Source organism: Amblyomma americanum, chromosome 1, assembly GCF_052857255.1.
Source record: "Amblyomma americanum isolate KBUSLIRL-KWMA chromosome 1, ASM5285725v1, whole genome shotgun sequence".
In the NCBI taxonomy this organism is placed as follows: domain Eukaryota; kingdom Metazoa; phylum Arthropoda; class Arachnida; order Ixodida; family Ixodidae; genus Amblyomma; species Amblyomma americanum.
The window spans coordinates 319,199,972-319,225,765 of NC_135497.1; the positions used below are offsets into that span (position 1 = coordinate 319,199,972).

Here is a 25,794-nt window from a genome sequence, read left to right on the forward strand (position 1 = left end):
GCTCGTGTTCACTTTAGTTGTATGGCGAACTACTTTCTGGGCGCGGACTTAGCCTGCGCGAACAGGTGTGCTAGCTTTGGCAGCGTCGTCTTCTATGCATAAAACTGTGTATAGACAGTACTGTGATTTTATTTATGCGTAAGTAGGGCACAAAAACTGCAGAAAATTACTTACGGCAAACCACTTGTGATTAAAAGCACGATGACGGAAATGGACGCTTACTATCGATTTGTTTTGTATGAATCTCGGCGCTGTGGCTCATGAATTGCAGGGTTATACTGTGCACAAGTTTCCGGGTTCAACCTCGGCTGCGGCAACAACACTACAATGCAGCCTAATTGCATAAAGGCTGGTGTAGTAACGTTCCAGCGTCCCTTTCAGAAACCCAGACAGTAAAAATCAATCAGGAGGTGCCTATTAGGCGGTTTTCACGTCTCCACAGTCTAGGTAAACTTATCTAACAATTGCAGTCTTTTCCTAAATACTATCTAAGGAAAACTTACATGATTCCTGCTTGGGTGGGGCTTATAGAGGGATATTCACTGGTGACGCAGTCACTCACTGTCACTTTCAGGGTGTCCGGCAGCACTGCAAAATAAACATTCTATTTAGCCTTCGCACGAAGAAAAAAAAATCAAAGAATGTGGGTGCATTTATAAGTGAACTGGCGCACAAAACAGGCGCTGACGAGTACCGCCGCCGGGGCGAAAAGCGGCAGCTAGAATCTGCCATCGCAGCGGTCACCTGCGCATCGGCGACCTGGGTAGCCCCTGTGTATTTTTCCTCCATTTGTAAATTCGTGAATACCGTTGTGAATATTGCACCATGTATACGTTCCTATTTTCTCAGCTGTCATTTCTGCTACTGTGAAATCGCAGCACATCTTCCACAACTGCCTGTGAATCTACCCCGTGGTGTGGTACCGAAGGGAACAGATAATGCGTTTGCAATTTACAACTACTGCCGCCTTTGTTTTCGTATCAAGGAGCACTCTATTTGCAGGCTTAGCTACCAGGGCCCTTGTTAATTTATTTAGGTGTGCAGTACTGCAGATCTTAAACGAGTCAAGCGATGGGGAGGAGAGGGTGCACAATGTACAAAAACAGCAAAACGACTACACTAAACATGCAGCAAAATAACACACAGTACAATGCAGCGTCACTTGGGCACGCCGCTATGATAGCAGAAGATGGTTCCGAGTCCGCCGCGTTACAGGTATGGTGCAAGATCATTTGCTAGTTCGTGGTTAAGAAGCAAGGAAATAAATTCAATGCGTATTTTCTGTCTTTTCATCTAGCGCTTCAATTCCAGTAGCTTTTATTACTTCATTAAGGAATCAGATGACGAGTGACGAGTACTTACTGTCTTACTGCCTCCCTCTGAACTCGTTTAGGGTAGTTAATATTATTTTTAATATAGGTGCCCCATGCAGCGCGAATATACTCGTGTTTCGGCCTGATTAGTGATGGCTACCAATCGAATGCTGCTCAGTGTTTTGTTTTTTTTAACGTAGGCGAACAGCTTTTTATTTTCATGCAACAATGACACATATAATTTCATGATATATCGCAATGTTTATGTATGTTTAGATATGAATTATCACCAGTTATAAAGAGGCAGTGTAGAATGCGCGCATGGTCGCCATGATCAAAGCTGGAGTGGCTCGAGTACCGTAGACTTACTGATGTTTCCTTGCATTATAGGAACTAGCAGAATAATTTTATTTTAATTTCAAAAAGAAGGTTTCAAGTGTGAATATGCTGCTTGGCCATCGACGCCAGGCAAATCTGAACATTTGAGGTCGCGAAGCATGTTTACACGTCATATTTCAACACATTTCTCTATAAGTTGAGTAACATTTTGTGTTAAAAGATGTTCTTGCCCATCTCTCTAGCTGATAGCAGCTTTTTTTTTAATTTTTTATATTCCGTGACTTGATTTCACGCGCACGTATATTAAGGCAGCATCCTAAAGCAGGCAGCATGCATTTCGCATAGAGGACGCTACTTACATCCACTCTATTTCGCGCCAGGGACTCCGCTCTGTGGCTGTCTGGTCAGTTCGCCGCAAGCAGGTCACTAATTTTGTTACCAGCGTTAGGCAGGCTACATTATTACACTTTTATATGGGCTAATTTCATTCATTCTTATCCCCAGTATTTCTCTAGTAGCATCGACGGAAGACTGCGAAAATAATCATAGCGATACTTTGTTCTGTGCTTGCTTCTGTGCTTCCGGTTCGGTCATGCCGCGCAAGAATCTATTCGATCTATTCGAATATTTAAAATACTAACCGACAGCTGCGCGCTTCTCCATGAAGGCGCACTATCCCAAATGCTAATCCGGGGCACAGTTGGCCCGACTTGAACTTGCCTGTTCTGGCGAGGGCTTCAATATCTTCCTCGCTGCACCGGTCCACAATGCAGATCCCGATTCGCGCCCCTGGTGCCAGAGGGTCTGTCCAGTAGCTTATGAAGTTGGACGCCTGCGGGTTAAACGACCGGATTTCTTCACTGTTCAAAAGTGTGCAAGAATTTGCAACTGATTAGAGAAGAGCCAATAAAGGAAGGGGAAACATTGAATAAATTTCTTTAATATTAACTTGGAAAGGTGTTCCTGCGGCTTATTGGTGAAGCTCTTAAAGGTTTGGAAAATTACTAAAACAAGAATCAACGAGGACATTTAAGTATGCGGAAGCGCCGTAAAAAAATATTAAATATATTACCAATTTTTAACTTTTATGTTTTGCTGTTGTGGCTTGCTTTAACTGGCGAGTGCTCCACAGAACAGTTGCTAATGTAGCTCACTGTAATGAAAGAAAGAAAAGCTGAAAGAATAATGGTAAGCTAAAAGATGAGATCGCTCCGAATCCGCAAATAATATTTGTTTATGCTTTCGCATCTTCCTACAACGGTAAAGTAAAATGTGCAAAGTGATGAAAAACATGAAATAGCATTATAGTAAAACTCGTATATTTCTACGTGTTCCTTGGTGCAGTTCGACAAACAAAAGCAATAACATCGAAAGCTCGTATATGCTGGGAAGAATTTGCCTCATTGGACCATTTGAGCGCTTTTCCATTCCCCATTGGCGGTGTGGTTCCTGTGGTTCATAAAATATATGTCAAAACTTTACACAAATATAAGTGTCTCTTGTAGCCAAAGAGGAGGCGTTTTAAATACTGTGAGCCAAGTTAAAAAATTGTCTTCACAAAACTGTGCTTTATGACTGGTCCACATCGGTGGCTGTTACTGTTGGCAAATCACGTAAGCACTTTCCCGTCTGGAATGCTTGCGAACCTATTCACCGTCTGTGCAGTACCTACCAAGCCATTCAAAGAATTACCAAAAGCTTGCTAAACAAATATTAATTAATAAATATTCAAAGATGCTTGTGGATGGACAGAGAGAAGGAGGAATAAAATTGGCACTCTATCTGGAGTACGGTCTCGTCCTTTTAGCAAGTATGGCATGCGAGAAGCAGTCACCACAAAAAGCAGTGCCTATCCATCCAGAAAAGATACATGAGCACGATATTGCGCCTTGCACTTTCTGTCGGCAAGCAACATGCAAAACTCTGAAAACGCTGTTTTCTTGCAATGCTTACATGTAGACTGTGTTGTGTCTTTTTCGGTATTTCTTCCTTTTAGCATGTGTATGGTAGCAAACTGGCGCGGAGCTCCATCACCCTCAGTGTCTTTCATGTACTCCCTTTTCCCCTTGGGCTGTTTTTGTCCCACTAAGCTTCTTACTTGAAACGGGCTTTGGTTCTAATTTATGTTCCCAATTTGTCATTCTACACTATTTTGTGCGATGCTATTTCCATGATGCACTGCGTGTGCTGCGCTGAACAGGTGCACCTCCTATGCACGATTGGCATTCATTGATGTTATGCTTCTGGCTTTGCGGTTGGGCTAGCTCCCGGCGAACTTAAAAGTGTGTGAAAGTGTTGTTCTCGTATTGGTTTCTAAAGGCACACTGTGGACGTGTTAAAGCTGCAGTGTATCGACAGGTTATCGCGTCCTAATCACAAAACGGCTAGTAGCACTCAACGTGGAGCATTTAGAAGCTAAAAAAGCCGGAAAATTTAAGTTTCATTTCCGCCAGAAGCCATTGTCAAAAGTAAAATGCGATTACGTAAACTGCAGTTTTAATTTCAGATCTCTGAGGCTAAAGCACACTTACTACACATGAATCCTCTAATGTACTCGACGGCATGCCAAACGTCACGAGTTTAATAGCGCTGCGATAAAAATGTCCTGAATTTAACTGATTGCATGTTTCTTACAAAAAAAAATAGACGCTATAATGGAGGAACAAAAAGCACAAGTATTGAATTTTAGTGCCAATAAAAGTTTTTGGAGGAGGAGGAGGAGGAGAAGGAGCAAGTTTGAAATAAACAATAAAAAAAACGAAATATCCTCAAGGGTGGGCTCCTACATGTCCAGGAGTCCATTGGTCTGGGCCTCACCGAGAGCTCAGACCACTAGCCATATTGGGCCAGCTGGTTGAGCAGCTCGCAGAGTGGCCTCCCTTGAGGAGGGGGATGAGTTGGGTATGGGGAAGGGGGGGGGGCTGCCATGGGTTGGGTGCATTACCACAGAGAGTGCATGAGGGTGACCTTGGCCGCCTCATGTCTTGGCATTACTTGGCTAAAGTTCAGAAAAGCCTCCCGGCGCACTTTGGCCTGCTCCAAGAAGTTGTCTTCACTTTATAAGCCATATGCCCGATTGACAAAACTTTTTGACGCGAGTAATACGTGAGTAATACGCGAATAACACGTTGGCTAACGAATTACTCTGCCGCTGATCACAAAATGTTGTTACCTTGGCATAATTTTGTTAAGTTTTCTCCAGAAATTTGACAGTCCCAGAATTATTTTGAGCAAGGTTGAAATTGGCCCCTACTTAACGGGGAAGTTTTACTAGAGGATCTTTGAGCTCCATGTATTTAGCTTCCATTACTTGCGAGGACAGGTTCGGTGACTGCTCAAGTTAGCCGCCATCCGAAATGACGGTTGTTCTCATGAGCGGCGCGGGTGCGCAGATGTCTTCAAAAAAACTGATGAGCAGTCTCACCCTTTTGTGCACCATGGTAGCGGCTGGCACGAAGTACTCTACTGCTGAGTCGTTGCCCATGAGCTGCAGCTGAAGCACACAGTACTGGCCCCTTGTCTGGATGTAATCGTACTCGTCCCGCACCACGGTGGCCACGCACTCGTCGTACGCACCGAGGTCCACCGACGTGCCGTGAAGGAAGCCCGTCGGGTACTTGCCGCTGGAGTCCACAACTTCACGCGTCGAAAAATGGTGGAAATGTCAGCGTGATGATGGTCAGGAGGTAATACCGCGAGGAACTACGGAACCATTAAACCACGTTCCATCTCAGGGTTGTATGATGTACAAGATTTTCCCTCAGCTCATATATTGTGACTACTCCAGCATGCTGAGAAGCTCTCTTAGTTTTGCATGTCGTTGAATCAGTGTATTCGTTCACGATACGCATAGAGATAGGCTGTGCAGGAATCTTCGACTTCGCTTCAATTCAGGGGGATGTGAGCTCCGTCTTCCCCTCGAAGATAGCCTCGCCCCTTAGCGTGTGTGCGTGCGTAAAATACGACATGAGGGTAGGGTTGCACTCCAAAGAAGGGTGCTTACGATATGGTAAGGGTGTGCTTGACATTATTGGAGGTGTATTTTTATTTTCTTCTTTTATCTGCAATGCAGTTATCAACAACATGTTTTGCACGTTTGTTTTAGACCTGCCTGATTTGCGAGCTAGGCCGGTTTTCGAACTGAAAGACCTTAAGTGATAGTCCATGCTTTGGTACTCAAGAAAGCAGCACCTCCGCGCTCTGGGTTCCTTGAATAATCTTACGTCGTTAGTAGCCATCGCAGCGTAATATTTCTAATGCGCATGTATGAGCATTGTAAAAAAAATGCGCGCAAAACGAAGGGAGTAATTTTCTCGATGAATGCGACACTTATTGTGAACACCATAAAACCGCCACAAATTTTAAATACCGGAACTGATCGTCAAACTCAAGCCCAGCTTTGATGAAACGCTAGGACATGTAAGTAGAAAAATGGGATGGAAGCTGTCATATTGCTTGCATAGTCAGAATGTGGCTCTCATTTACAATACTGCTGAGAGCGTCTATTCTTGGCAATTGTGGCTGTTTGGGCGAGCCGGTATTCCATGCCATACGTATAGCACAAATGACACACGGTATGGAGGACCGGAAGGAGGACTGGCGCTAAATTGTGACTGATTTACTCTGGAAAAACACCATGTCGGACTTGATACACGTGGAGCACCGAGCGCATGCGTCATAGAGGGGAAAAAAAGGAAAAAAGGCAAAACCAGGGTACCTGATAGGGATCACCGATTGTTAATACCTGGGAAGGCCAGCTCATTTTGTGAGAGGGGGATAGACCGGTTGTGACACCATTTTTCTTCAGTGTAGCAACCTGTGTGGCCTCGAAAGTTTCGCGGTGTAGTTTATCTTTCCCGTGTCCACGATCCAGCAATTATCAAAAAGGTTTGCAGTGCGCTGCCAAACTAATTCCACTAAATATTTCCATAATGTCACTGTATTGACGAAGACCATCGAATAGGCACCTGCCCGACAGACCTACGCAAGGTTTTCTGCAAGAAAGCGAGTTTTTGGTACACTGCAGCTTTTTGGGCCGCTTGTCGGTGGGCATCGCTTTCTCTTGCACTGAACACAGTTTTTAATGGGCTGAAAAAAAAAACTCTACTGTTTGCTTTCTTCCTCACTTTTTGAGATTATGCATTTGGCCATAAAAGTATGGCATAACTTTTTTCTCTGTGCGACGAGACTTCCTCTTTTTTTTACATTTCTTTTCAGGCATCCTTTCTGCAATGGACACATGGTTTGACGAATCGCTTATCTCATAGTTTAGATTGCATTTAAAGAAAACAGTTCAACAACAACCGAAGATATCTCAGTCGCTACAGAAAACGAAAGAAACGACACCAATCATTCCGTACATTGATGGCCTGCCCCACAGTCTTAAAAAAGTGAGTGAGAAAGCAAATATTCATGTGGTTTATTCAGCCGGTGAATAGCTAAGTGCCATGTTCAAGAAAACAATGTCCGTCATCAAGCGTCCCTACTAAACTGCTGTGTTCTAAAAACCGAAAAGCCAGGTTCGTGAATTGCAGCGAGAACATCATCTATAAAATCTCATTCTCTTGTCGAAAACAATCCGTGAGCCAATCTGGCAGGTGCCTAAACGAGAGTCTGCCTGAACAGAGAAATAGCATGCAATATTCAGCAGAATATAATTTAGCTATGCACTGCAAGGAGTGAGGCTGCGAACCGTTTTTTTTTATACATCCTCCGTCTTGGCCAAATCCAAAGACCCACTAACCCGTGAAATTTTGGCAGCCTAACCGATTGCCGCAATGAAGAAAAATTTTTGCCAGCAGCATGCTAATGTGCCTCTAACAAAAAAGGCTGGCCTCCCTAGGTGTTACCAGTCAGTAATCCGTCTTGTACACTGCTTCTGCTGCTTTTTCTTTCTTTCCTGCCTTGGCGTATGCGCTGTGTGAGCGACATGTATCAAGTTCGGAATGGCGTTTTTTCAAAAATAAATCAGTCGGAAATTAAAGAGAATGGTGCGTGCTTCTGTTTGTTCGTCCCTTGTGTCATTTCAAGGCATTTTCTAGTCCTTGCAATAATAATTGGTTACGTATATCTATTTATAGTACTGAGCAATAATTGTTCACTAGTTTCGTGATACTGCGTATAAGGGCGACATTCAACGCATATTCTGTCTTGACGAGTGTCGCATTAAAAAATATTTAAAGCCAGCGAAGTTGCATGAATATGAAATTCACTCCCTTAGAAGCCACAACACAACCCAAGAAGACTCCAATGAAGCATGCTAAGCGCTCAGGAAGCGGCAAGAGTACGCTTCTCTCGACGTAAGCAAAACACTGCGATTCAGTCATAGTTCGCTCGCCTGCGCTAAAACAGAGGTTTCACAACGAAGTGGCGCTTGCGAGACGACGCTCGCAATGCGCCCCTTCGTTAGTGACGAAAGCGTGCAAATATGGGCGCTTGACACTTATAAAAAGGGCATAAAATGCATTCATGACCGGCCACAATTTTCTGAACAAATGACAATCGCAACCGCTCGGTGTGTCGTCCATCAGCTGCATATATTAAGAACGCAATAGATGCAACAAGGACATTGAACTCACTTCTCAGCGCCCACGGCTCGAGATCGCGTATACCACGCACAAGCCTCAGCAGGCCCAGGCTGCACGTGGGCGACATGTCGGCTCTCAGCAGCTTGCGGGCCAGCGGGCTGGACGGATCCAGCAAGGCGTCGACCATTGCTCGCAGAGAGTCCGTCATGCTCGACGTGGCCCCCGTTTTGCGATGAAGCTCGCCCGCAGACGCACTCAGGGCGTTGCAGGACAGAGCGGCGTACAGTAGGAGCGCACCGCCGACCACCGGTCGCAACTTCCAGAAGCTCATGTTGGAAGGGGGGTTTCTCAAAGATATGGTTACCGCTGGTCGCTCCAGCAAATATAGACGTTTATACGGGACGCTAACTAGGAATACTTAATTAAGAGGGTTAATAATTAACGTGTTCTTATATTAAGGCCGACAAAACGGCGGTCAGAAGGCAGATTCGTCGCCAGTAATGGCCCAACGTCCGTTCTAGCCCGGAGCAAACGAGTCGAGTGAATCGGAAAACCAGGTTCAGCCCTTGTTCTGGACGGGACATGCCACGTGACTGGAGACGCAAAAGCACCGCGTCGTTGAGGTAATATGCAGTTACAGTTTAATGATTTGCTTCTTTTGGTTCACATGCTGTTTTCACTATATTTATTTTGTTTTTCACCCCAGGCACTACCTGACATGCTTTATAGGTTACGAGGGAGAACGCTTTGCCGCATAGCGCAAGTCCTGCATCGCCTTAGCCGCGCTCAGTGACGTAAGAGGCCCGAAAATAGCCGCCCTGCAACTCTCTACGCAAACTCCTGTCGTGGCAACATCTGAACCTAAGTTTCCTGCTTGTTTTTTTTTGTTCTTTTCTCAGCGCAACATTGCCCTCATAAGGACACACGTTAGAAAGCATAGTCTGCTTTTCTCGTTTTCTTTGTTAGGTTTTCGCTTTCGGCGGTTTCGTCTGCGCATCCTGTTTGCGTGTACCCCGGAGCGAGCTTGTTGTCAGCTTCTCAGGGGTATGGCGTCATTCCCGACGACCATCTTGCAATCTGTTTTCCTTCCACAGTACCCACGTTCCCTGCTTAGCCTTCTGGTCCTGCGGGGGGGGGGGGGGGGGGGGGGGGCAGCTATTTAAGCTGCCTCGCGTATAAGCGATACCTGGAGAGAATTCGTGACCTTGATGCCGATCGCCAACCTCCGACCCCGCTTTGGCGTCGGGTGTTTTTCTCCTTGGTCGCGCAGAGCGATAAAGACGCCGGTTTCTTCCGGGGGCGTATTGTGTTACGCAGGCAGCCTACTCTTGAATGGGCGCTAAACAAGTTGAGCACGTTGAAATCAACCTTCATAAAGTTCGTGGACAAGCCTCGAGTGGAGCGCGCAGGGAACATTCATAGGTAAGCAACTCTGGCAAATTACCTCTTGCTTGGCATATTTGGCTACATTTATTACCGCAGCGCCATGAACAACCATAACGATTGTCAGCCTTCTCAAATCATTTCGATAAATGAGCTGCAGTGTGGGGAATTTTAAGTTGGTCAGCCATCATTACTGCAGTTCTTAAATGTTAATGTCACATCGAATGCTACGGACGGCATCTAATCAGCCTCGAATTCGTGTAGAGTGTTAAGAATCCCGCTTTCCTGCAAACAAAGGGACCCCTTGTAACAGCTGCCTGTTTCTACAAGGAACACTTGTGTGAAAGCGAAAACAGATCCACACACACAAGCCCGTTCCTTCAGAACCACCAGCTGCTGCCTAACTTCGCTTCTTATTGCCTGCTGTGTGTCTGCTCCACGGGTTAAGTAGGGCGCCGAATGTACAGGCTGCACGTAAATGACAACGCTGCGAAAATAGTGCCGTTGTGCACAGCAGTCCTGTATTTACAGGGAATGCGCATCTGTTCAAAAAGCAGTTTTGATCAGTGTCTTTGAAGGAACTGAAAGCCAGCCAATTAGTGTTGCCCTATTGCTGCCGAATACTGAACGCCATCTTACCTGTCCGGCAATCTTCACAACTGCTCAAAAGAATTTTTCCTTCAAGGCAGACGCAAGCGCGAAACACGACTATGCAAGTTCGGTCTCTCCTACTGGCAACGTAACAGAGAAAACAGCGCCAATTTTTCCTTCATTTGTGACGCTGTGTCACGGGGACGAACGAATGAAACAAAGGCCTGAGGGGGGTGTTCAACTGGCATCTATAGTTCCTCCGCCCCGCAGTCCTCACGACCAGAAGGCGGCCCAAAACCGGCTCCCCAAGGCGGTGGGGTAGCGTTAGGATGGTGTGTGCCGTACGCAACCACAAAATTCCAGTCTTTTGGTTTTTGTCCAGCTTGTCTTTGCTGCTGCGGCATGTGAGAATTAGCTATGACTGGCCTGCAGGTAAACATTGTTAAAAGCAGCGATGGGCCAAAGCCGGAAAAAGGATAACATAGTTCGCATGGTTTCGCAGTTGCATGTCACGCGCCTGTAGTGAAAATTCCTTATAAGGTCAAATGAATTGTTCTTAGCCAGAACACTGTATAAGTCTAAATCAGCACAATTCTCCAGCATGAAAATAAATTTAAACGTGTGTTAACATACACTGGACGTTGCGGTACATCAGCAGATGTTTATTTTTTAAATATAGAGATGCCCACTTTTTTTTTAAATATTACTTCGTGTTTGTTGAATACACGAAGTATAAGTCATACAAAAATTACTTAAATATCGTGGTTAATTATGAACGCTATTTAGTATTTTTGTAAGCAATAGGTAATGAAATGCTGTCTCACTGTCAGGGTATTGCGGGCGGCTTGATGGTTGGTTGGCGCTGAAACTATAATTAATCGGGCCAACCTGCCCACCACTGCACTCTCCGTAATTTCGGAGCGGGAGCAGAGACAAACTTCTCCACCCCGTGTGCTAAAATTGAGATATGACTGCTGACCAACGATAGGGGCCACGCCTGATTAGCCGTTGGCCGGAGACATGGTGGTCTGACGCGCTCTACGCGTCAGACCACCGCCAAAGCTCTCTTGCCGACCACTTCCCAGGCTAGCCTCACGACCACACGCACCGAAATTTCCAGACCAATTGCCCTGCGCGCGGCGTTCCCGCCACCGCGTTCTCGTGGGAAAGAAATAAACCAACACAAACAAAAAGATTCTTCAGGCGCCGCGCAAAGAGGAGATGCAGGTTTTAAAAGGAAAAAAAAACATGAATAAATGTTGTAAGAACTCGGCATAAAGCCCTAATCCCGAAGGGTGCCGGGACATTCAACCCGCTTCTGCCTGTTTCACCAACTCGAAAGTGCTCTCTACCTTCATGGCGACAATATTAGGAGAGGGCGGAGTGGCTTTGAGTGATCTCTCTAGCGTCGCCATGAGTCAGCCGTTCCCACCCCTTGGGGGGGGGGGGGGGGGGGGGGGCGCAAATTCGGCGCCACCGCGCCGCGACATGTTTGTGTAAAACAACGGCGCCGTGGCTACCACTGCCGCAAAAGTAAAAGAAGCACCAGGCAGGCACGCATTTTGTGATATTCATACACAATGGCCCTAACTGCTACTGAATGCAACATTGATATATTGCGTTATTGGTTCGACCGATGTGCAGGCTGCTCTGCGGACCAAATCATATTAATATCCGACAACTGCTTGGTCAAAAACAGGGACCAAGCGACAGTTCGTGAGGACAGCCCGTGGAATTCAACCCGCCCCGTCGCAGCAACGGCAACTGGCTAGATAGAAAGAAGGTGGGACGAAAAACTGCTTTCGCCTTCTGCAGTCGCCTCTGCCAGAGTCGCAAAGTATCATTATTTATTTCTACGTTCCCAAACACTAATGTCAGCACCGCATTTACTGTCGCTTGCTGCTGCCACACAGACGCCTCCACCGATATGTGGTCGAAGACCAAAAAGCCGACATTTTCGAGGAAAACTGTTTTCATCGCGTCTATAAGGTCCCACGCCACAGTTGATCATTCAGAAGGTCGCGAGCACAAAAACGAACAGCGTCGTAATTGTCGTCGCACCGGCATCCCTAATACAGGTACTCACAACGCAAAAAACAGGCAGCACCAAGACCACGAGTCCAGTCCGAGAGAATGCCCCAGGTAGTGAGTGGTTCGCGTCTGTCCAAAATTCAAAAGAGAAGAGAACACGGAATATCACCTCCTACTGCTTTCCCTCTGTCTATGGCAGCCTTGAATTGTTCTGGGTCCCAGAATCAGCCAGGACGGAAGTAATTCACCATCGTCTTCTGACGAGTAAACTCCAAAAGCCTAGCCTGCGAAAGTGGTCATCAAGTGTTAGCAGAAAAAAAAAACAACGAAAAAACTTAAGACAGATGCTCCTAATCACAGTACACTTCTTTGGGTGATTCACAGCATTCAGTTTTTTATGACTGCATGTTCCTATCATCATAACCAATAGTCGACTGCGTGCGCAAAGTACTTATTTACTGGCGAAAAAAAAAATCCACAGATATTCTTTCCCTTTTTTGAGATGCAGATCCTAGCCTTTAGTTCGTTGTTAATGAGGTTTTATTTTCCCAAAGCTACTCAGGCTATGAGAGACGCCATAGTGGAGGGCTCCAGATAATTTCGACCAACCGGGGTTCTTTAACGTGCACTGACATCGTACAGTGCACGGGCCTCTAGCATTTCGCATCGCCTCCATTGCAATTCGATCGCCGCCGCCCGTACAGAACCCACATCTTGCCGGTCAGCAACCGAGTACCATAATCACTTAGACACCGCGGCGGCTCATGTTCAGTTCAGCACACACTGCAGCCAAGATAATGTTTCGGCGCGAAAAATTGTCAAGTACGCGCTTTCTTCTAGGTGAATACACCAAAAAGAAGGGCGGCGCACAGAGGTATTGTAGAGGCATACGGGTATTGCATGCCCGTGAAAACGCATTTTCGCGTGCAGAACTTCAATTAAATTCAATCAATTTGAATTTAAATTCGTTGCCATGGGTTGCAATATACAAAGTTCAGCGGATTCATAGCGGAAATCTTCATTCTTCTTCCTCCCCTTTCTTGTTATTCATCTGTGATATATCAGTCAGCGGTCTTTATAAAACAGAAGCTTGAAAGTATATTGTGGGCTTTAGCCTACAGAACCCCCCATTTGATATAAAGCACGCAGTAGTGAAGGCTTCTGGTGCCTTTTAAAATATGCCATTATCGAAAAATAACCGAAATCCTTCCACAACGGCGTACTTTGGCAACTTGATTAAAGTATTTAAAACCATTTGGCCGGAGTCACAGGATTCATCACTTTAGCGCATTCATTAAGGTACGTAAGGCATAAGTTAAAATGTAAAAACGGAACCAGATAAGAACAAACCTTAGTAAATAATAATGGAACGTATCCAATTACCTCGCATTATAGAATAACGATCCACTGTTTTAGATCCGTGCCCGACTTTTCTAGATATTCAGAAATTAGCGTCATCTGTTGGCCGCCAGTAGCGAACAACGCGTAATTCAGTAGGGATATTTTTAACTTCTAATTTTATAGGAAACTTGAGAGTCTCAAGTGAGATTGCGCAATCGTGGTGATTACCAGGGCCGAATCTTCATCCTCGCTGCAAAATTTGACCTCTAAAATGCTTCCTCCGCTCACATGAACTATTTGCGACGGCCGTAGAAAATGAATTTGATCTACCGAAAAGTCGAAATTCCCGCGGCAATTCTGAGTGTTCAGCGCCACGCAGCCCGCGCTGGAAGCCGTGCGAACTAGAAGCGCTTGTCGAGTTTTCCTGTGGCTTGTGCAGTAAAAAAGTAACAGAAAGGCCTCCCGTACGCCAGAAAAATGCATTACACTTTCGCAATATGCTCATATTTACGTACAATTGAAATGCTCTGCCGTAATCTCCTGCGAGAAGTGCGCGGCGCTGCTTCGTATTACATTCATCGTTTAACACGTGAACGCGCCAATGCGTTAGTAAAGCATAAGGCTCCTGAGTCCAGTGGTTTACGCTCTTTTTTTTTTCCCTGTTCATGTACACCTTTGATGACAGCTTCGAATTGCTGTTGCCTTTGTGCCGGCTGCGATGCGACGACGATGAGAGAAATGGCCTCCTCCACGCGTAAATGTGTGGAGGAGGCCACGGATGCTGCAATTACCGCTGACGTCGGCGCTGACGATCGAGCCAGCTAAGGAGCAGAAAACTGGCGGGACCTTTTTAGTGCATTCCCGAGCTAGGCTCTCCAAAATGTGCAAGACCTCCGCGCTGTATGGAATAAAAAAACAAGATTAAGTAGAACTCTGACGTTCGGGTTTTTTGGGTGATGGGTTTTCGATGTCTTCAGGCAGCCTCGCGGTCACTTCTACACTTCAGAAGAAAAGCGCAACCAAGAATTACTTCGTTTTATTTGTGGTAGAGTTTCGAAACACATTACGGCCCTTTGTGCGCAAATTTGTTACTGACGTCATACCGGCATCGGTTAATGGACACATTCTTATCAATGCGTCAGCATTAGGAGGGTCTAGAATGGTCTATGCGGGGGGGATTTTATGGCGAGCGCCGTCACACATGGCCACGTGGTTGGGTGTAACTAACCTAAGTATTTTAACTCTAACGCAACGAACTTTAGTGGGCGGAACCTTTGATATAACCAACCTAAGTATTCACCTCGAATATAACGAACAATCTCGGATGTAACGTAACTAAGTATACAACCAATAGAAAAAGAGCAATAAGTATGCGCGTGTGACCTAAATTTAATCGATATACTTTGCTTTAGAAACGCAGATAAAGGCATAGGAACAGAACATGCTAAGGCATTCAACCGATCCACCGACGATCGCCTATGTTTTTTTTGTTTTAAATTTAAGGGTTTAATTACAGAGGTTTCACCTCAGGCTATTAACAGTTTATTAGAAATTCGCTTTTTGAGTTAGAAGAGAGAGCTCTTGGCCATAGCGTTGTCAGCGGTGGTGTGCATCAGAATACAGCTCAAACATGTTAACGAGCAGGCTGGTTAAATAACAGTCAACAGATAACTTACCATTACCATTAGGCATTACTATTACCATTAGGCTCCTGACTTACTGAGAGGTTTGTAACCAACCGCAAGTAGTATATAGAAATCAGGCTTTAGATTTTCGAAATTCCATTCTAGTCACCGTCTGCGGGGAAGGAATTTTGGGGCCTCACATGGATGTAACATAAGGGAGCGTAATTTTGAACGTCGTATCCCAGCAAACACCTGACACATAGGTGACGTAGTGTCTACGTCATGCTTACGTACAGTCAGTGCCTTCTTGCTGGTTCTCCTGGTGCGTTCATTTCCTTTTTATTTACTTTTTTTTCTGCGGCCATTCTATCTGCGGTCACCCTATATCCCAGCAAACTTCTTAATCTCATGCGTCCACCTAACTTTATACCACCCTCTGCTAAGCTTCCCTTCCCTTAGAATTCACTCCGTTACCCTTAAGGACCAGTGGTTACCTTGCCTTCGCATTACTTGCCCTGCCCAATCTGATTTCTTCCTCTTGATTTTTGAGTAGGATGCCATTAACACGCGTTTGTTCCTTCCCCCACTTCGCCCGCTCCAGGTCTCTTAACGTTACACCTATCAGTTTTCGTCGCATAGCTCGCTGTGTTGTCTTTAACTTAAGCTGAACTCTTTTCGTCATCATCCACGTTTCTGCCCCATAGGTGTGAGTACCAGTAAGATACAAGTGTTATGATATAAATTTCTCTTGAGGAATATTGGCAGAATTGCCCTGTTGCTTACCCGAATGCATAAGTGAGGCTCTTAATGCCAATAGTCAAACGACAGAGGTATTTCAAAGCATTCAAGTGAAATTTAGGACAAATTGAAGCAGACTTGTGGCGATTGATTACAGCGTTACAATGACAAACCTACTTTCTCAGTAATCAGAGCTGTTATTGGCAAAAAAAATCAGAAAATAAATTACACATACCACTGCGGCACGCCATTTCCACCTGTTAACTGGTGTGATGGCAAGCGAAATTTTTTGTAGACTTCTCAGGATAGATCACACCACTCGCCCCTTCGTTGCCTTGATTGCAGAGTCCCCGACGCTCCAGGCGTCACTCCTGAAGTCCTGAGTTTGAATCAAAGTGGCGGAAAAAAAGTTCCAAGTTTTCATGCAGGTTTTTCAGCAATATATGCACGTTTTGTAGCCGAACAAATGGCAATGCAACAAAAAGCCCAACTATCGCATTTTACTCGCAATGAAAATTCAATAGAGTTGTCTTGGGTGGATCTTTGAGAAGGCCAGAATGCACTCCAAGAGCAAAAGGGATAAAACTAGCTATGAAGAACTTTAAATAACAAAATTTTTCACGCCGAACACACCACAATGTACGAGAACACGCATAAAGTAAATCAGGGTGAAACGGCAGCTAATGGTCAGCTGATGTTTACGGAAGGCAAAAAATGACGCAGTTCGCGACGAAACGTTTTCAGCGCTCTTACATTTGTATTGCTCTTCGATCTGCATGTGTCTTCCTGATTGCAGGCGCATAGTGCAGTTGTGGCGAGCATGTATATATACAGCTCCAACAAAGTGTGTGGGGCACGGAACGCTCTCGATAACCTGCACACTGAACCTATTGTACGCGGACCCACTGGTGCAATGCGTTTGCTTTGAATCAAGCAGAGCCTTGAACTTTTATTCTACACCAAAATCGTTGTCCTCTTTTAACTTTGGACAACTGCATGCAATTAGCGTAAGAGAAGTACTAGAAGCAATCATTTATGCTCGTAAGAGACAGCTTTCGTTTTTGAAGAACTGAGAGCAAGTTCGTCTTTAGAGGCCCTAGCCTGAGAACAATGCGATTGTAGTAGGCAGCCATCCTGAATACTCTGAATTGTACTAAATATCTTTATATCGTCAGCATACGGGTTGAAATTTGAAATTTTTACCTAAACAAAAATTTAATTCATGAAAACAGAGCAGAGAAAAGAGAAGAGAGAAACGTCGAGCTGTCCTTACAGCTTTTTGTGCGGAAGTCCTAAACTTTGTGGAATTTTCAAAATAATGGTGAAGTCAGCCTAACGCCGAGCCTTCAGGAACCTCACTAGTTGCGGTGCGAGCAGATAAAGTCGGCTCACTGACTTTCACAAAGCAAGTGTGGTCCAGTGGTCGTATTCCATAAGCTTTCCACTTTAAAATGGCCATTTCGTGTCCGTCTGGTCTTCTGTCATTGGCCACTCAGATATACACGCGGCTTTCAAGCGTCTGTGGAAAGCGAGCCGGCCATTGGGTGGCTGGCGACAGGACCTCACCATTGGCTGCATATCGCTGCCAATGGCAGCCAGCAAACAGGTCTGGTCGCCTGCTATTTTTGATGTTTTGATAGTGCTACTAGTGGCTGCATATCGCAGCGAATGCCAGCCAAGAGTGAGGTGCGGTCGCCAACTACCCAATGGCCGGGTCACTTTCCACAGACGCTTGAAAGCCGCGTGTATATCTGAATGACAAACAACAGAGGGCCAGACAGACGCGGAATAGCCATTTTAAAATGGACAGCTGATATAAACGGCCCCAGATGAGAAGTGCATTGAAGGGCTACAAATGAAACGCGGACATCAGAAAGCAGAGGAGTTTCAAAACGCTATTAACAACGTCAAAAGCATTGCGCGAATCGCAACACACGGTGTCAACCTGTCCTGCTTGAAGGACTGGCATAAGCTTGCATAATAAAACTCACAAGGCGGATTGTGGTAAAGGGTTCGACAGGAAATCATGCTCTCTGGGTATATACTAGCAATTTTCACATTTAAGGACAGCATATTGTACAGGGTTAACTAAAAATTCTTTGACGTTGCAAAGACAAAAATCGCAGCGTGGTCAGTAAGTCGCGATTTTTTGTCCGATTTGAAAACCGGGATAACATGCGCTGTTTTCCAAGAAGGGGCGTGGGGAAAAATGCACTTCTGCACGCAGTTACAGAATATAAAGCTTAATACTGGAATGAAAGTACAAATGCGGGCTTTGATTATGGGAGCAGGGCTGCCTTCAGGGCCAGCAGAGAAAGATCCACTTAAGTCATTTAAAAAGGCTGGTTATAATCATCTCGTGAAAATTCGTGGTATTGAGAGCAGCTGTGCAAAGCTGTGGGGTGTGCCAGAGGGAGCATATACATCCAGAGGGAAAGTAACGCTCAAAGCTATCGGCAACGTCCCTAATATCCGTGTTTTTGAGTGCCCTCAAAGGCTTTTTTTGTGATGCGTACGAACCATCAATAGGGCAGTTCTGATGCTCTTTCCTATAGGGCTGAATCAACTATGCAAGATGCTGCTTTTAAAGGCATCTTGAAATATAAAGAAAGCGGCAAAATTCCTCTAGCCATTCATCAAACCCGGCAGTATCCGTTTTCATCTGGGCTCATTCCTTATGTTATAGTGCAGTTCTAGGTTCCGTAGACAATTAGGACTCTTGCAACGAGTAGCAGTGTGCTGCGGAATTTACGAGGAGATACCATTAGAATTTCTTAGTGAACTGGCTATCTTACTCTTCAGCATCACTGATGTCATCAGATGCGAACGGTCGGAGGCTGAGAAGGAACGAAAACGGCCAACGTAGCCTTCACGAGCAAAAGCGAAATGAAAGATTTTCGCGAAAGTTTCGGACTACCAGCTCGTGCGGCAGAGACTTGAGCAGATATGAGTGGGAGATAAAAATTTTCGTATTGCACAAGTCAGGGATTTAACTCGTAAATCGACTTCCTCTGAAGTGCTTCGAAGTGGTAACTTAACACCTTACAATGTCCAGTGCATTAACAATGCAATTTATGCTTAAACTATTGTTCTTTAGGGAGTTAAAATCTATTAAATATTGAAACATGTTGCACTCGCTTATTGTGAAACTATTGGTTTGGTAATACGTCAAGTTCTTCCAATTGATGCCAGCAGTGCTAAGTTGCAAAAAAAAAAAAGAAGTACTGTGCAATTACCATATGACCTATTCGTTGTATCTGGGTTCACCATACTGTAGACGTTAGGGGAAGCTAGAAAAATGGTTAATACTGCGCGAATTAGACACGACAGGAGAACAGGAACAAACACGACAACACAGGCGCAGACTTACAACTGTTTATTCGAAACCGAAAGGCAATCGCTATATAAGGGATGAACCTTAGCACATAACCATCACTTTCATTCACACATGTCTTGATTAAAATCTAGACCACATTAATTAAATTGTTACTTTGCAGAAGGGTCGATAATCCACGACCGAGTACTCAGTCAGCATGTCGCCACACTCCATGTCAAGAAAATGAAAAAAAAGGAAAAAAAGTAAGCAACCTAACAATCAACCTGAGTAAAGAGGGTGAAAAATATGCGAAATGAAAATGCAGGTGATCCAACAGAGAACAAGAGTAAAAACTATGAAAACGAGACAAATATCATGGTGTGACATATGGAAAAACCAGCATGAGAGCATGTAAACAACAAAGAACACGTGTAAAGGTGAAGAATAAAAGCAGGTAAAAGAGTAAAATGAGGTATAGAAAAACAAGCATGACATGGACGGCAACAAAGAACAATTGTAAAGCTAAGCATAAAACCTGATAAAATTACATTTTCGGCCTTGGGTACATACATCCACGAACAAAATGAGGGCAAATGAAACAATTATATGTGGCCTTCTAAAAACGCGATTTCACTCACTGAAAGCAATATAGACGGAGTGCTGACACATTTTTCACCATTTTTTACGATGTGATAGGCTTCAACCACCTTCCTTTCTGTCTTACCTCTCGATTTGAACAAAAAGTTAGTGTTGCGCAAAAGTGGCTTGCAAGGTACTTTATTTTTGCCCTTGCCCTTCCCTTTGCAGTTCTTACAATGATGTGCCGGATGACCTCCCATATTGTTCTTCACGGCCAAGTTATGTTCGCGTGCCCGTTCATTGAAACACCTACCAGTCTGCCCAATGTAAACTCTGCCGCATGTGAGGGGAATTTTGTACACAAGGCCCCAATCGCACTTTGTGAACTTCTTTTCATGATTGATATTGCATTACGGCCTGGCTCTCTTCTCTGTCGACACCAAAAGGCAGACGCTGCTCAGCTTGATTGATGCCGAAAATACCATCCTGACACCATATCGTTTCGCCACTTTTTTGATGTTGCGGGATACCTGGTGTATGTAAGGCATCACCTGCAGGGGCTTTTCCTTGTCCTTTTCATTCTTTTTACGGCCTTTGAGCTTCTGTAATAAGCTTTCACACGCTGCGGTGATGAGGTGTGGTGGATAACCAGCTGCGCAAAACGTTGAACTTGCTGGCTAAAGCTTTTTTTCTAATTTGTGGCTGCATAATTTTTCTAGGGCAGACTGGCAGGCTAAGCTAGCAGGAATTTTAAGTGATATCAGCGGCGCAAAAAAGATGGGGACACAAGAAGACTACGGCAGGTCGAGTATTGTTTTTTTTTTTTTTTGCGCTGATATCACTTAAAATGAAATCACCCTTACAACTAACCCAAATTTCCGTTTTTTTGCGCTGAATTGGTTGTAGCCCTGGCGTGTTTACTTTCTGCAGTTGCCTTTTGTTGCGCTCCTGTCACATAAAGTGAAAACCCTTGCACAATTAGCCCAACTTCTTGTTCTTTAGTGCAAAAGTTGAAAGCTTCCATTAACTGCTCATCTAGTCGAGTTAAACTAAAATTTAACCAAAGTGATTCTTCAAAATCTTCCAGACCACAACGACGAGACTACAGCGCAGGTCTGTGAATGCCAACAATCACTCCTGTCCTTCTTTTTGTTTCAACCTTGTTTAAAAATGCACGCTACGAAAAACAGAAAAGTTATTGGAAAGAACTCACTGTAATTGCAAGGTGCTCAGGAAAAAAACGTTTCCGAAAAGAACAACCCCGGATAAAATGTCCCAGGCGAAAATTCCCGAGGAAAAAACATCCGCGCAAGAAATAACCCAAGAAAACCGTCTCCATTTTCGAAATAGAAAAAAAAAATGTCCTCGAGCAAATCTTCCGTAACCCCCCGTGATTTGAGCATCGCCTCGCATGCTGGAGAGGGGGTTCGATCCCCAGTTCCGCTCAGTACTCACCGGTCTTGTAATGGGCAAACGCAATCCTGGTGCTCAGCTTTTCTTACATTACGTGCAGTACCGGTTGCAGTGCGCTCTAAACTAGATACTTGTGCCCACCGGTGCCGTGCTAAACGTAAAGGCTGCGGGAGTGCTTTAATTGTGGACCGTTCCTCAAGAGACTAATGCCAGAAGCTGTCCGAGAAATACTAGACTGCTTTGGTACATGACACATTTCCGGTGCCTACAGGCGGGTAAACAGAGAGGGTAAACCGTATGGAGCGGTTGTGGAGCCACAATAATTTATATCGGTGACTCAAGTGGAGCAATTGCCGACAGGCCACTTTAAGTCTAAACACGTAAATCTTCACCACCACCGCCATCTTTACAGAACACCGTGGGCCGCCTATAAAAAAAAAAGATATTGGCGGATATGCGTCTCTGGATCGTTTGGCGCTACAACAAAGTCGGTGCTTTGTGGAGGAGCTTTTCTTGGCATGGCGCGCACTAAATGACCGCATATAGTGTGATCTGGTACTGAAAAATACTTCATAGCTCCATCTATTCTCAAAGTCAAGCAACAGTTCAATATAGTGGGCAACATTATGTCAAGTAGGTTCCCAAAGAAATCGTTCTTTTGGTAATTTTTCACTTGGAGTCGTTTTTTTTTCTTTTCTAGTGGGCGCTTTCTCAGGGGACTTTTTTTCCGGGGACGTTTTTCCTGAGTGATATATTCAGGTACATTTTTTAAGCCCAATTATGAGAACAGGGAAACAAGAAGATATAATATTTTTCTAGAAATTAGTTCAATTAGCCCAAAGACCACGGGTGCATGACTTTTATCAGCGAAACACCTGTCGCCGTCTTCAAAAGCAAAATCACTTTTTTATACTTCGTTGTTGGATCTGATTAGAGCTCAGCGCATGAAGTTGCGGAACTGCAGACTGATTAAGCCAGAGTTGACTATATTTAAGGGGTATGAAATGAATCAGTCGCAAGTGCAGTCCCCTTGCCTTTTCTTTATTCATCGTTTTAGTATTGGTCGTCTTTACTTGCGCTATGATATTTCGTATCGACCTTCACAAACAAGGCAAGCAGCGTATTTTGCTGCCAACAAGTGTTTAGCAAACTTTTTCTAGCACTACAATTTGTGGAAAATTTACTCTGCTGGAAAGAAACTTCCCGGACAGTAAACTCACTAAGTCGGCTTAAACATGCTATAAAAACAAAGCAGTATTCTTCGAATACGCAAACTGCATACATCACGGCGTGGATGAGAAGTTAGCCAGCCAGACCTCAAATATATCCGCTGAGAAGAATAGAAGCGCTGTGTGCAAGACATAAATTAATGTAAATTCAGAGCGCGCACAACAGGCGGTATAAAATTTATTGAGTAGCGACCGAAACAATCGCTACGCACGCGGAAATAATTTCCTTCTTGTTTTTTTCTTGCACGCCGTCCTCAAGAGCGGCACAAGAGGCAGCAGGTGTTCCGACAAGGAAGTGCTCCAACGCGCAATTGTGTTCGCAGAAAGAAACAAGCAAAGCAAGAAAGCAAAAGAAGCAAAGCACCAAGCCGGACGCACGCGACGGAGTGCAACCGGTTCGGCTACCGGCCAGCTGCGTTCTTTTTTTTGGTTGCATTTATATCCTCTCCAGACGAGAGATATTCCTGGTGCATCGTCAGCAGACGTCTGCGTCGGTGGTATAGTGGTTAGCATAGCTGCCTTCCAAGCAGTTGACCCGGGTTCGATTCCCGGCCGACGCACGTTTTTTTTTTCTTCGGTTTTTGACTGTGTGGTGAAAACTGGGCGTCACTAATAGCTTTTTATCAAGAGGCAAACGCGTTTCTACTCTACTAAGGTTGTATTTCGCAGAACAGAGAGGAGACCGGCCCTTTTATTGGTCCTGCAAAAGTGGTGTATTAAAACAAAAATAAAATACTTCACGGCTCTCTATCGTAAGCAATCATGCACCTAAAGTGGATGGCGCAAAACTTGAGGCTGACCCATTTTATTTCAACCTTCTAAGCTTGAAAAGGAAAACTGAATAATGGATTACCGTTCAAGTCAGTTTTTTAAACATATAACTCGAAAGGCTGAGCTTAAAATCTGGGTTTGGCGACAAAGTAATATGGTTGGCACTGCATTATGTGCATAGTTAAACATTTCTCTCCCTTAACAATATGAACTTAAGAAGCCTGTATATTTAGAAAAAAAAAATTGCTGAAAATGAATATATGCTAGGGTGCTTCTTTTGTTTTATGTTCAGCGGCTGCGCGAGCTATGATATATTGCGGGCTGCTTGATACAGCAGCGCTTCTGAAAGCAACAGTAGCAGTAGCAACAATAGCACAGCACCTTATGTTAAACAGCGAGTAGCCAAGCCGCACGTTGCTCGTAAGTGAATTTTCCAAGCCTTTAACGGCCGCCGTCCATGTTTTAAGTATGTGCGGTTGGCCATCAGCCCTGCGTCCTGGGAAGCAGCCAGTGGTGCCAGTGAATGTTTAGAAATTTTCTAACAATCAGTATTCTGGGAGCAGCGAATTACTATCGTCTCCTGAAGCTTGCCTACATACACGCCCACAGGAAAAAGTAAACACGTTGCTATGAGGCGAGCAGTTGAAATTGTGGAAAGAAATCAGTGAGAAAAAGAAAACCGTGTCACAAGTTTCGGTGAACAACGCTATGGTATGTGATCAGATGGCTATTGCCCAGCATTTTAATGAGTACTTTCAAAGCGTATTTTCCGCTCCGAGCGCGTGTACCGTGAATAGCCGGGTGTATCATCTTTCTGAAGTGAATTTCATATCTTATTCAGGTGTCTTTTCTATGTTATTAAACTTAGAAACGAAAACGTCATGTGGTCCTGATAATATTCCAAATGTATTCCTTCGTCGTTACGCTGAAACCCCGGCGAAATTCCTCGTGATCATATTTCGTGCTTCTTTGCTGACAAGCAAAGTACCTGATGACTGGAGGACAGCCCGAATTGTCCCCGTTTACAAAAAAAAAGGAAATCGTCTTTTGTTGCAAAACTATCGTCCCATATCATTGACTTCACCGTGCTGTAAGCTACTAGAACATATAGTTGCACACTGTGTGAATGAATTTCTAGAAAAAAATTTGGTCATAAACGAATTCCAACACGGGTTCAGAAGGGGTTTCTCGACAGTAACACAACTGATTACGGCAGTTAACTCATTCGCATCCTGTATAGATACTAAGGGCCAAATTGATGCATTTTTTTTTAGATTTCAGCAAAGCGTTCGACAAAGTTCCTCATGATAAATTAATTCTAAAAATGAAACATATTGGCATTCTTAAGATTTTCATAACTTGGATAACCGCATACTTAAAGGACCGCAGGCAGTTTGTTGAAGTTGGTGGACAATGTTCGGGCTCTCTTCCAGTTTCATCCGGTGTACCACAGGGAAGTGTCTTGGGCCCTCTGCTTTTTCTTTTATATATTAATGACATTGTTCAAGTAATTAGCCCATCAGTGCATATTAGATTGTTCGCAGACGATTGTATATTATTCAAAGAAATTACTAATAGGGATGACCAGAATGTTTTGAACAATGCTGTGAACAATGTTTTGAAATGGTGCGACCAATTGGGCATGGTTCTCAATGCTGAGAAAAGTGTGTATCTTCCGATAACAAGAAAAAACATACCACATAGTTACACAAACAAATTAATTTCGTCCCCTCTTGAACAAGTATCTAACTACAAATACTTAGGCATAATTATAACTAGCAAATTAACGTGGAACTTGCATATCAATAACATTTGCTCTTCCGCATTTCGCAAATTGTGCTGCTTAAGACATAAACTGAAGAACGCGCCTCCTAACATCAAACTACTTTGTTATTCTTCTATAATCAGACCAAAACACGAATACGCATGCGTAGTGTGGGACCCGTATACTAAATCTAACATAGCCAATTTGGAACGAATACAGAGAAAGGCTGTTAGATTCATCTTTAATAAATATGCAAAGACTGACTCCCCCACCACTTTGATGGAAATTAACCAAACTGAACCACTTGAACTCCGAAGAAAAAAGTTCAGGTTAGAGCGCTTTTATTAGAGAACAAATTTGGTCTGGACCCATCATTATACTTAAAGCCGTTATCTGCTAGACAAACTCGACATTACCACCCAAGTTTCCTAACCCCTATATTCGCCAAAACAGACACCTACAAGTTTTCATTTTTCCCACGAACTGTAATAGGTTGGAATCAAATAAAGCAACCATTGCGCCATGAGGTCTAACCAATTAGTGCTATTTCTGTCTATTTTTCACTGTTTTTTATTTCTTATTTCGCTCACTTGTACGCCCACCCTGCTTGGACTTAGTGTCCGCAGTATTTCATAAATAAATAAATAAAAAATTGAGAAATTGATCAGTTACCATGCTTTTATATTGCTAGGGCGAATATACGGCGACAATCAGACCTTTATTAACGATACTGATAAGGTAAATAAAAAACTTACAGGACGGTTACTAATATGTCACACGAGATTAAGCATTAACGCGATAGCTTTAGGGCTCCCGTTCTCCAGAAAATCCGC

General features: G+C 44.2%; 1 protein-coding gene, 1 long non-coding RNA gene and 1 other non-coding gene across 3 annotated transcripts in view; 2 read left to right on the forward strand and 1 right to left on the reverse strand.

Annotated features, from left to right (window-relative positions):
- LOC144098915 (nose resistant to fluoxetine protein 6-like) overlaps positions 1-8,701 on the reverse strand; it is a 39,797-nt gene extending 31,096 nt beyond the window's left edge. The window contains exons 1-4 of the mRNA XM_077631871.1: positions 8,231-8,701; positions 5,077-5,288; positions 2,373-2,484; positions 504-588 (exon numbers count right to left, since the gene is read on the reverse strand). Coding sequence (XP_077487997.1) covers positions 504-588; positions 2,373-2,484; positions 5,077-5,288; positions 8,231-8,510 — 689 coding nt within the window. The 5' untranslated portion in view covers positions 8,511-8,701. The remainder of the gene's footprint in view (positions 1-503; positions 589-2,372; positions 2,485-5,076; positions 5,289-8,230) is intronic.
- Positions 8,702-9,460: 759 nt separating this feature from the next.
- Positions 9,461-25,794, forward strand: part of LOC144115398 (uncharacterized) — a 49,367-nt gene continuing 33,033 nt past the window's right edge. Inside the window, exon 1 of the long non-coding RNA XR_013311389.1 lies at positions 9,461-9,601. This is a non-coding gene — a long non-coding RNA (uncharacterized LOC144115398). The remainder of the gene's footprint in view (positions 9,602-25,794) is intronic.
- Positions 22,914-22,985, forward strand: TRNAG-UCC (transfer RNA glycine (anticodon UCC)). Its single transcript has one exon. It is a non-coding gene; the product is annotated as a tRNA-Gly (tRNA).